The sequence below is a fragment of the Arachis hypogaea genome, chromosome 10 (genome assembly GCF_003086295.3).
Source record: "Arachis hypogaea cultivar Tifrunner chromosome 10, arahy.Tifrunner.gnm2.J5K5, whole genome shotgun sequence".
Lineage (NCBI taxonomy): Eukaryota > Viridiplantae > Streptophyta > Magnoliopsida > Fabales > Fabaceae > Arachis > Arachis hypogaea.
The window spans coordinates 407,962-420,815 of NC_092045.1; the positions used below are offsets into that span (position 1 = coordinate 407,962).

Here is a 12,854-nt window from a genome sequence, read left to right on the forward strand (position 1 = left end):
ACTAGTATCGATAGATGGTTAACTCATGATTATAACATACACTACAGCGTAGGGTTGGAAGTGAGTCGAGTTAAGTCGAAATAGACCAAATTCAAGTTCGACTCACAAGAATTGAGCTTGGCTCACAACTCGACTCATTAACAATTAAGTCTATTTCTTAAGTTCAAGCTCGATTCACAAAAAATTCGCAAGCTGGTTCGAGCACACGAGCTTGCTCAAATAATAAAGACATAATCTATAATTCTATATTAATAAATTATAACTTATATATTTTAAAAATATTTAAAAAATTAATTTTATATATTATTTATCTATCAATAAATTATACATTTTTAATTTATGTCCTACATCAAAATTATATATAAAAAATTAATATAAAATTTTAAATAATTAAAATCATTAATATATATATAATTATATATTACTATTTCATATATATATATATATATATATATATATATATATATATATATATATATATATATATTAAAAGTATAGATTAAATACATATAAGATATGTGTATTAATATATATAATCGAGTCAGCTCACGAGCTAATGAGCTGAGCTTATCTAAACTCAAGCTCGACTCATTTAATTTATGAGCTCAATTTTAGGCTCAAACTTGACTCACCAGCTCACGAGTTTAGATTATCGAACTATTAACAAGTCGAGTTTAAGCTAGCTCATGAGGTGCCTTAACTCACTTCCAGCCCTACTACAGGCTCATATTAATATAACTAATATAACGCCTAGGGTCTTTAAGGTCGACTGAATGGTAACACTTGATGACTAACATTGGTCATAACATGCTGAAAGTCGGATAATTATAATTTTGATTTTAAATTTCAGAGTTTTATTCATTGTTTATATTTTTTTATTTTAATATCAAATTTAAGATTTCTATTAATAATTTTTTATAATTTATTGTCTAATAGTTATATGTCCACCGTTAATTATATGATAGTAAATATTTTTTTAATATATTAAAAAATAAAATTTTATTTATTTTTTTTAATCTATTTTTGTATTTCAAAATTTATTCACTATAAAAAGTCATATATGTTATAAGAGAATCTTTTTTTTTTACCAATTATTCTTTATTTGATAATATTATTTTTCCTCCTAGAATGTATTATTTTTACTCTTTGATTTTTTTTCTAAACTATAAAATATTATTATTTTTTATTGTACTCTATCTCTTCTATTTTTTTTATTTTATCCCTATTTATTTAAGATTTTTATAATTTTTTACTATAAATTTTATCATTTTTATCTCATACAAGTTAATTTTATCATAATTCTTCATATGTTGATTCTTCTCAATGTTTAAATTATATTATTTACGTGCTTAATTTCATTTTTAATTTGAAAAATTAAACGATGAAATAACATCGCGATAAAGGCCGTTGCACGTCTTCTTCTTCTTTATCTTTTTTACTTGTCTCTTTTTGTAGAGATCATGGATAATTATATATAATGATGCTTATGCATAAAAACTAAATATTCTATATTCTCTTAGAAAAACTTTTATTAACTATCTTGAAATAGGAAAAAACATTGTAAATTATTTTGGACCAGTAAGTCTGTCATTATTATGATAAAACATTGTGCATTCATCTTATTTTTAGTAGTTTTAGTAGATATTTAAACTAATAAAAAAATATGAAACCATTTTTAAATATAAATACAGCTACTTCAACTTAAGAATAGACAAAATATGTTAGTAAATTTTAACAAGTAATAATGTTTATTGTATTATTTTGATTCCAACAGAAAATATAATAATAGAATATAAAATCTGATTACTGGAATATTGACATAACAGGTAAAAAACACCAGTAATGGTAGGGGAGGTACAGGACTTGAGGAAAAGAAAGAAAGAAAATAACTTTTGCTAAGAAATTAACATTAAGAAGATAGTTTGTTCTTGCTGCCATTAGCAATAAACAATGAAATGAATGAAGTAGTAATTATCCGGAAGCCCAAGCCCATTTGGTTAAAATGTGGTGACGAATTACGTGTTCGAGTCCAGACCAAAAAACAAAAATTGTGTGTTTGAGTGAAGGGCATCTGAAGCATGTGGATGTAGCATTTGTATGGAGCTTCCTATATAAATATAACATTATGATCAAACATTCATACTTACAAAAGCAGCAACTAGAACTACTACTTGGTTTGCACCAGCATTCACTTCAATATTTATCAATTTCAGTTTCATGATGAGTTGCAAAGCCAGAAATAATAAGTATGACACAGTACCTTTTCCAAAGCCATACTATTACTATATTAGAAAAAGATGACGTGGACATGTTAGCATGAAAGTAGACCTCTGATTCAAGATCATAATTGTGTAAGCATCACCTTCCAGGTAAGAGAATATTAATAAATGATGAAGAAATAACATAACTATATACTTATAGTGGATTAAATTTAAACTGAACATTTTAGTTACAAGTAAAAAAGAGGTGACAAGGTTGTTTTCTAGGGTCAGAGAAACTGAGGTTGCTTACAGGGATGACAATGACCACACCATCCCCCTCGTATTACTGGGAACATTCATTGAGGTTCTGGTTTTCTAGCTCATGGAATAACACAAACCGACAAGGCAAACATCCTCAGAAACTTACATGCTGCTATGTAACATCAGAGAGATTCAATTGGATGAACAATCTGTCACTTTTTAATTTAGATGTGGAAGGGGAACGGTGTAGGATGCAATTCTGGAGTGTATAAGTACTTTACACAATTGTGGTGTTAAAAGCAAAATTGGGACTGTCTGGTTTTTGGTTACATAAATTGGAGGGTCTAATTACCTTTGCAAAATTTAAATTTTCTCTTCCACACTAATCGGACGATCTGATTATTAGGCTTAATTTTTTTATAAAAAAACCGGATGGTCCAATTTCTTTATCTCTCGTTTTAGAAAAAACTGTGCCACATCCATGTCTAACACCCACATTCTCCACAACAAGGCACAACAACACACACATGCTTCTCATATCAAAAAAATGAGCCAGAATCTATACTCTGAAATCTGAATTGACAAATATTAAAATATAGACTAAGCAATTAACTAATCCTAATTATCGTATCATTAGTCATTACTCGTGTCTTTATTTTGTCCTAGTTAGTTCTGTAACACAAGGGAAGAATAATAGTGCAAGCAGTTCTGGTTGTTATGACTTATTTCCCCCACCCACTGTTGCAGATACAGTATTCAATGTGTCAAAAGTTTGCAATTTGAAGGGAAAGATTGTGAATTTCCCATAAGATTCTCTCTCTACCAAAACAAGTTATGAGGTGTGCATCTTTTTTATGTTGGCAGCAACAAGAGTGGTTGCAGGCATGCTTATTACTACTATCAGAACAGACAGTGCTTTTCCCCCCAAAGGCTGCTACAAACAATAACACTAGTCAGGCCAGGGATAGGACTTTGGACTTGAGACCCTTCTTTTCCCCAAACATGCACATATTCAAATAGTAAAATTTCACAATTGCATCAAAATCCACTCTTAATTCAAGCCACAAGTAATTATACATACTCAGTGGACATCACGAACAAGGCCATTAACTATACTATAATGAGATTAAGTTTCACTAACTATATATGGTAGATATGATGACTAAGACATTCTATGAATGTCAAATTTTTCTTAGATTAAATGTTTAAATTTGTCCCAAACAAATTTTTTGGATAAAATATTTTAGTCTCCAATTTTTATTATTTTAGATGTCTCTAAAAATTATTTTGTAAGTTAGATTAATTCTTTTGTTGTTTTTTAATAAAATTTTTAATATTTGTGTTAAATAAATAAATCTATAACAAATTTATTATAAGAAAATTGAATCAAAAAATATTATTATAAGATAAATTAATTTTTTTTAAAAATAAATTAATCCTCTCAAGAACTTCTAAATTAATGAAATTTTGTTAGAGACTAAAAATATTAAGTTTTTTTTTGGAGGCCAATTTATGTGTTTACTGATTTACTCATCTATAGGTAATTCCTTGAGTTTTCTCATAAGCCATAACATATTTTAGATTTATTTAACAAGTTATGATCATAATGCAAAAGTATAGAAAATTGAACAATTATATGCATAAATTTCCAATAAAACTCAAACTAGAATCCAAACTCAGATATGATGTAAAAAGTACTACACATAAAAGTGAGTTAGAATACTAAATATGAAGGGTAAAAACTACATATAAATTTAATTCATCAATGTGACGAAAACAAATTAAAAGAGGTGACAATGAAATTTAAAGCTAAGGTAAACAAGATAAGTTGTTGATCCAACCATGATGAGCTTGAGTTTATGCTGCTTTGATACCAAGATGGCTTGATTCCTGCTGGATCTTCTAGTGGCCCTTGAGCAATGGATGTGCCATTTATTGTTCTCATGCTCATACAAGAGGGGATTTCCAAGTATGAAGAGAGGTTATTCTTGTTTTGCAGATCACTGATACATAGTTCATTGTTCCCTCTCACATCCAACCTTTCCCCAAGCTTTGCAATGAAGTCACCATTCAGCTCTAGAACACCATACAGCATGTTGTTGCTAATATTCAGTTGATCCAAGTTAGGAAGCAAGCCTAAATTTGATGGAACTTGTCCCGTTAGGCTATTGTTATCTAAGGATAGAGCTGAAAGGTTCTTCAATGCAGAGAAAGAATTGGGTATGGGACCAACCAAGCCACACCTTGAGAAACTCACTGATTTGAGCTTCAAAAGGCTTCCTATGAAGAATGGTATCCTTGCTTTGATGGGGTTGTCATCCATTATTAAATACTCCAAATTCTCCAAACTTGACAAGCTTTGAGGAATAGGACCAACAATGAAATTATGACTCAGATCAAGCAGCACTAACCTCTTGAGCATTCCCAAATCAAAGGGTATTCTACCATCAAGCCTATTTGAGCTCAAATCCATCTTCTGAAGTTGTTTAAGTTGTCCAAGGGAATGAGGAAGATTGCCTTCAATTCCATTGAAACTAATGTCCAAAATGGTCAGACTCTTCAACCCTCCAATTTCCAATGGGATTTGGCCACTGAAGTTATTGTAACTGAGGTCAAGTTGCTCTAGACAAGGCAAAGAACCGATCTTTCTTGGAATCTTTCCATGAAAGCTGTTCTGGGACAAGCTTAGGACCCTAAGAGAAGACACTTCAGCCAAACTTGAAGGTAGTTCTCCATTGAGGGTTGGATTAGACTGCAAGGCAAGGTGTTCCAAGGAAGAGAAAGAACCAAATAGTGTTGATGGTAGAGTCACAGGTGAATCAACAAAACAGTTGAAGATTGAAAGAGTTTTCAAGTAACTCAGCTTGATCAAGGATTTGGATATGTATGCAGAAGATTTGCAAGGTGGTGAAACTATATCAGGACCAATGTGGATCTTTGTGATATGAAATATTGGATTTTGAGGGTCATCAGTGCTAACTTCACACTCAACACCAGGCCATGGAGTTTCAGTGCATGGTTGGGGATGTGCTTGTGACCATTCAGGATCATCAAGAAGAGCTTCCATCACTTCAAACAACCCCAACAACTCTTCCTCTTCCATTGCCATTGCCATCATTTCAGCTGAAAACAAAAGGAAGCATACAAGGAAGAGAGGCACAGATGCCATTTGAGAAAATGCCACAATGGTAGCCCCACAAATGGAATCTTGAAGACTGTAGATACTTTTGAAGGGTATTGGAAAGAAAAGGATCAAAATAAGGTTTTTCTTGAAGGGTGGTGGTGGCAAATGAGGAGAATGTAAAGGTAACGCTTAAGCATCTCATTTTTTTGTTGTGTCAGGAGTGAAGGATGCAAAGAAAGAAAGTTAGAGTGAGTATGACAGTGTTGTTGGTTTTGCATGAAAAAAGGAGTTAGTGTAAGGGAAAGAGACAAATGAATTTGCCATAAAAGGCAATGCAGATTTCACTGAACTGTTTTAAATGGTTAATTCAGAATAAATGTAACATTGATTAGACATCACTTTGTGGCTGATCTTCTGGGACAATGTTATTTCTTCTTCTTTTCTCACACTTCAATCCGTGAACTCAGCCAACAACCTTTTTCAGAATTTTTTTTTTCACTGTTCAACAAAATTCATTATTCACTATAATTTCTAAAAGTTTAAACCTTCACTACTAGTAGTAGTAACCTGTAAAGGTACCATTACCATTGATACCTTTTTTCTTAGGATTTTTTTATTTTAATATTGAAGACCAAATGGAATTTTATATTAATGTTATAAAAAATGGAGTTTTACAGTGTTTTAGAGGCGATGTTCTGTATAAGCACAATACGCACAACACATATTGCACACAATATGCAATCTGTGTATTATAATTTAATATTAAAATATTATAATAGTAGTCTGTGTATTATCTTTATAAATTAAAAAAGGATAAAGTACTAAATTGGTCTCCTACATTTAGGCGTAATTCTGTTTTGATCCTTAAAATTTAAAGTGTCATATTTGAATTCAAAAAAGTTTTATTTTGCTTCAATTTAGTCTCACCGGATGTCAAAGATAAATAATTAACGAAATGTCCAATAAAGGCGATAATCTAGAGAATAAATTCAAGCTCCAGAGGTACAAAATCAACCGTAGATGCATCAATACATTTATTAATTTTTTTTTATAATTAAAATGAAATATTTTCTATAAAACTATAAAAAATGTTAAATACATGTATTGATGCATCCACGGTTGATTTTGTGTCTTTGGAGCTTATACTTATTCTCCAAATTATCAACCTTGTTCTTATACTGTTGTCATGTAGGATATTTTGTTAATTTTTTTTTATCTTTGACTTTACGGTGGGACTAAATTGAAGTTAAATGAAACTTTTTTGGATTCAAATAGAACACTTTAAACCTTAACGACCAAAACAGAATTACGCGCAAACATAAATGACTAATTTAGTACTTTACCCATTAAAAAAAATTGATCAGACAATCCGCTATTTGCAAAACACTAATAACTTCCAATATTAAAGGATCTTATCCAATATCCAAAAAATGAACCTTTTTCTTATCCTAAACAAAACTCTCAATATTAATTTGAGTGTGTTGTGGGTTGGGTTATAGAACAACGAAGACCAAAGACATAATGGACAACTTGGATTGGTCCAACTACAACAACCCACAAGAAAAAAAAAAGGAGGAGCTTAGCAAAAAGTACTTAATACTCAATCTTTTATTAACAACTATAAACCAATTACTGCCTTAACCAACCAATTGGCCAGCGGCAAACCCTTAAATGGAGCTCAGTACCGCGGCGGATTAATCCTTGACCTGTCGGGTTGGGGGATACCGTGGGAAACCAAAAAAAAAAAAAACTATAAACCAATTACAGAGAAATATAGAAATTAAGAGAAGTAAAGAAAAATAAAGGAAAAACATTTGTCACATCCTTTAAATGACTTGTAGTAATGGAATCATTTGACCATGCAAAATGTGAAGGAGGGATAAAAAATAATTTTACAGTTTAAAAAAAAACTAAAATAAAATTTTTAAAAGAAGGGCTAAATCAGATTTTATGTATAATAATGTTAGCAAAAAATTGATGGTGGAGAACATCATTACCCCTTATCTTATATGAGAATCCACCTTGGCCTAGATTACTCAATTCTACCATGCATGCATGTTTAGCTTGTATCATTACTTTTATAATATTTAAATTGATCAACCACTTTTTTTTTTATTGAACATAACACAAAGAAAAAGATCTAAGAGAAAGAGTAGTACTCCTCTCTAATAATAATGTCTAAATTATTAGGGAGCAGTAACCACTCTAGATACACCTGTTTGTTTAAAGCAGCAGTCTTAGCCATTAAATCAGCCGCTCTATTTGCTGTGCGCTGGATGAGAACTAAAGTAGCTGTCCAATTGCGCTGGAGCATCTCTTTGATTTTGTCAAGCAGATCAGAGTCACTCCTAATCATGCTGGTTGTGCCTCGCGAAACAAGAAGAAACGCATCAAGATTATCAGTTTCACAGATGACCTCTTTGCACTCGCAATCCCAAGCCATAACTAGCCCTCTCCAAATAGCATGAAGCTCACAACAGAGAACACTAGAAAGAGGTATACTGACAGAACAACCTTTTATCCAAATTCCCATGCTGTCTCTAATAATACATCCAAATCCAGCTAATTGCTCATTTTCAAAAACGCTTGCATCGCAGTTCACTTTACAAACATTCATTGGAGGTGGTTCCCAACTATATTTCAAAGAAGAAGGAATAATATATTTTTTGTTGGTAACAACATTAGAGAAATCTCGAGTAGCATGTTTAACCAAGTGAACAATTTTCTCCTTATTCCATGGATCATCTTGATGGAAGATGTCATTGTTCCTATCCCTCCAAATCCACCAAAAGGCCGCTGCAAAGAGAAACTCATTTTTGTTGAGGTTAGAACGAATCCAAGACACAAAATCCAAACTAGAGTCCTCAGCGGTCATTCCCAAATTTAAGCTAATCCAAATCTGACGAGCTTTTTAACAAGTCCTAAAGCAGTGGTTAATATCCTCTTGAGCAAGATAACATCTCTGACAAAAATCAAAAATAGCAAGACCTCTTTGAAAGCGGAAACTAGCTGTGGAAACTCCGTTATTGAGGCAAAGTCAGAGCAGACACTTTATCTTCTCCGGTATTCTCAAGCGCCAAAGCCAAAGCCAATTTTTATTATCATTCCAGCCAAATTTCTTCTTCAATAGCCATTCATACTCGCTTTTAGTCGAGTAGGTGAGAGTATTTGAGTTTGTCCAAAACTAACCTATTTTATCTCCTGCCTGCTTGATAGAATCAAAGAGCATCAAATCAAGTTTAACTTCTTCCGGAATAATTGTGCAAAGAATATCCTACCGTCAATGTCCATGGTGCCATACATCTTAAGTATCAATATAATTATTAAATTAAAATATTAAATTTATTATAGATTATTACATAACATGTAATAATCTTTGTTTAGTCATATTTTAGTAAATCATATTCTTTAGGTGGTTTAGATATTATATTCCACAATTAAAAATGAAAAAAACTATAGTTCAGTGATTAAGAAACAGGTAGAACATTGAAAGGGATAATTAATTAAATTGCATAATCTAAATATATCATATTTGATTTTCTTTGTACAAATATTTTATGAGAAAGTATAGGGAGTTAATGGAATATCTATACAATATGTACAATGAGAATTTAGGGATGTTCGATTCAGTAGGATATCAAATGTTTATTATTTTTGGTACTTAGATGGTTATTCTGGATAGTATGAGTGTATTGTATTTGAGAAATTAGTAGAATTTTACTTTGGATGTTTATTTTCTAACTCATAATGAACCAAATAAATAATCTATTATACACACATTATACAAATATTCTATTAGTTCCATAGCGAATACTTTATGAACTCCGATCCCTAACGAGATTTTAATAATAAACATTAATGATTATTGTATGTAATTAAGCAGAATAATACACAGCAAAAATATTAAATATGGAATAGTCATTTGGTTTTTTAGGGTACCAAAAACCAAATTGTCCTTGTTAATTAATGAAGACAAAGAACTTTATCAAGGATGAGACATAATAATAAAATTCATATAATATAGATAATAATCTAATCGAAATCATATTAATGATGAAAAGACTACACTCAAACAATATTAATTCGATGAGACGTAGATTTTTCCTACAACAAAACCGCTAATTTTAAGGACCCCCAACCTTAGTTTGTGAGCCCCCTTAGCTTGTTCACGGAAATTGATTCATTGAATTCCAAGCTAAGCAAAGTTACCAACCCTAAATATCAATGGATCCAATTAATTAATTATACTAGCTATATAAATAGTACGCACCACTATTTTATTTCGGTTCCGTTTCATTTGTCACTTTAACTATATGCATATTTTTTTCTACGAAAAAAAGACTTGAACTTGTAACTTTTTAAATGAGTATAAAAAGACGATGTCATTTAAGTTATAATTTATTGACTTAACTATGTACATATTTATAACTAAGTTGGGTTGGTCTAGTGGTTAACTCACTAGTTTGCTTAAGCAAGTGTCGAATGTTCAAATTCCGCCTTGTGCATGTAGCAGCTCATTGGCTAGCGACAAACCATTAAATAGAGCTCAGTACCGCGACGGATTAGTCATTGTCCTATCGGACTAAGGGACACCGTAGGAAACAAAAAAAATTTACCAACAATAATATTCAAATGTGAAATAATCTTAAAATAGTTGCACCCTAAAGTTCTTCAAAAATACTAATAGTAAATTAAAATTCTCATTATTATTGTGTTATTTTCTTATACTTCTCACAGTATTTCATATATTTATATATCATATAGTTTAGCGAGGCAAGGTAATTAAACCACAAATACAAATCATGATGATGATGATGATGATGATAGGGTAAACATGAACGAGACAAAGGAAACTTGATCGTTATCGGTTGTTCATGTAGTGTTCCTCTCATTACTACAAAACCCTATTCCAAGGGGGTTTTATAATGAACATATAATCTTTTAGCTGATATGAAGATCACGCAAGAAAGTGATAATTATCCAATTCTAAAATGACAACTTCTTTTTCCATTCTTGTATCCCACCAATTCTTGTTCCCTCTTTATCGTAAATAAATGAATTTTTTTTTATGACCAACTTCATCAATCAATCTAATTAATATAAGCATTTTTAAAATGGAAAAGTATAGGGTACCAACATATTATCTGCCAACTTATTACTAACGATAATTAATTATTATATTTTAAACACATATATAAAGAGACACATCCAGAAAATATATCTATAAAGACACTTCTATTAAACACAGCCATGAGAAATACATTTTTATTAGACACATCCACGAAGACACATCCATTAAACATAATTATACATAAGAGTTGGCAGATGTTGGCAGAAATGCTGTTGGTAACATAACAGAACCGTTTCAAAATTAATCAAGAGCATATCATGGCAGAATTAAGGTGAAGTTATATAGGCATTAGGCTACGAATACATAAGCTTATAAAATGATGAACCAACCCCATCTCTGCCGTCAAAAATTATTTTAATATAACAAATATCTCGTTATTGTATTCATCATTATTGTTACATTGATTCTGGATCAAAATTGAAATATTATGTGCGCCACACAATCCTACGTCACCATCTTAGAATTGGCTATAATTATATAGTAAAATCTAAACATGATTAGATTAGTGCCACACACGATTGAAAAAGACCAAGCTAATTGAATTGGGACCCAAATTTCAGAGAGGCTGCACAAGTAGAATTTGCCACTTGTTCAATATGTCATGGCCTAAAGGTTTCATGATACATGTGTTAAACTTGGAGCATTACACAAATAAAAAGAGTAGTTAGAGATGGACCCCACAAAACGATGAAGGTATATGTAGTAAACACAGTTATGTGTCGCATTATTATTTAACATATTAATGAATCGATTATTTTTAAATTTTTTAACAAATTAAAATAAAATCAATTTTTTTATAACAATAACCATAAATCTAATTGTTATCAAATTCGATCGAATCGATCAATTTACATAACCTACTAGATCGTAGTTTTTTTTTTAAAACAAAAATCAGAAATATATTTGTCCTTTTATCAAAAAATTTAAACATGATTCGATTTAAATTATGTAAATCGATCGGATCAAATCGGGTCTAATAATTATAGTGCGTACAATTAGGTTTATTATTGTTACTATAATAAACCGATTTTGTTCTGATTTATTAAAAAATAAATTATTAACCGATTCAATAAAAATGTATAATAATATCATAACACATATAAACATATTTAAAAAAGGACATTTTTAGTATTTTTATCGAAGTGGTCTCCATCAATTAATTTGATTATTTAACTAAGAGGCGTTTAATTTGTTTCAATGATATAAAAATTAATATATATTAATAATTTCAAGGAATACTTTTAAGATTCTTGAAAACAAGTTAAAAAATTTTGGTTTATTATATAATATGAAGTCTTCTCAATATATTTAATTATATGTTATCTATTGTTATTATTGGAAAATTTTTAATAAGCTTACATCCAAAACCTTATTATCGTATCATGAAATAAGGTTTTTAAGTACATTAGATTAGTCTGAGACAATTTTTTTATAATATATATAGAGTAAAGTATCGTTTTTGTCCCCAACGTTTGGGGTAAATTCTATTGTGTCCCTAACGTTTAAATCGTCATATTTGTATCCCTAACGTTTGTAAAAGTAATTCAATGTTATCCTGCCATTAATTACACATCATGAACACTTTAGTTTGAGTTTTAAAAATCTCTTTTTGAAGTTAGAATACAAATGTCTGGGATAGAATCGATTATCCACTCCAAAAAATAGCTCATCAAAAGTTAAAACTAATTTCTACAACATTTACATAATTCACTTTTCTAGAAACATAATTGAATCTAAACACAAATCATGAGTATAATATTAAAATCGAACACATTCAAGTGAGACCTAATTGAAAATGAATACATCAAAGTAAGAATAATTAAAAAATATAATCTGATTTATTAGTATAATTGATAATAGGATAACATTAAATCATTTTTATAAACGTTAGAGATACAAATATGATAATTTAAATGTTAGAAACATAAATAAAACTTACCCCAAACGTTGGACAAAAAACGATACTTTACTCTATAATATAATAAACCCTAAACATAAGTGGTTGAAGTAAGGAGCGAGGGAAAAAAGGAATAAAAACCAAAGGACCCACAAGCACCATTATTATGGTATTAATTATATGTTGTGCCTAAGATTCAGCAAAGAGTAACGCAGACTTTTGCATTGATGATTTCTTGTC

The 12,854-nt window shown here is 30.3% G+C and overlaps 1 protein-coding gene across 1 annotated transcript; it reads right to left on the minus strand.

Moving 5' to 3' along the window:
- Nucleotides 1–4,198: 4,198 nt before the first annotated feature.
- On the minus strand, nucleotides 4,199–5,957 carry LOC112714325 (uncharacterized). The gene has a single exon (XM_025765904.3). It carries the CDS (start codon nucleotides 5,629–5,631, stop codon nucleotides 4,225–4,227), a length of 1,407 nt encoding a protein of 468 aa, XP_025621689.1. The 5' UTR covers nucleotides 5,632–5,957; the 3' UTR covers nucleotides 4,199–4,224.
- Between the last annotated feature and the right edge of the window lie 6,897 nt (nucleotides 5,958–12,854).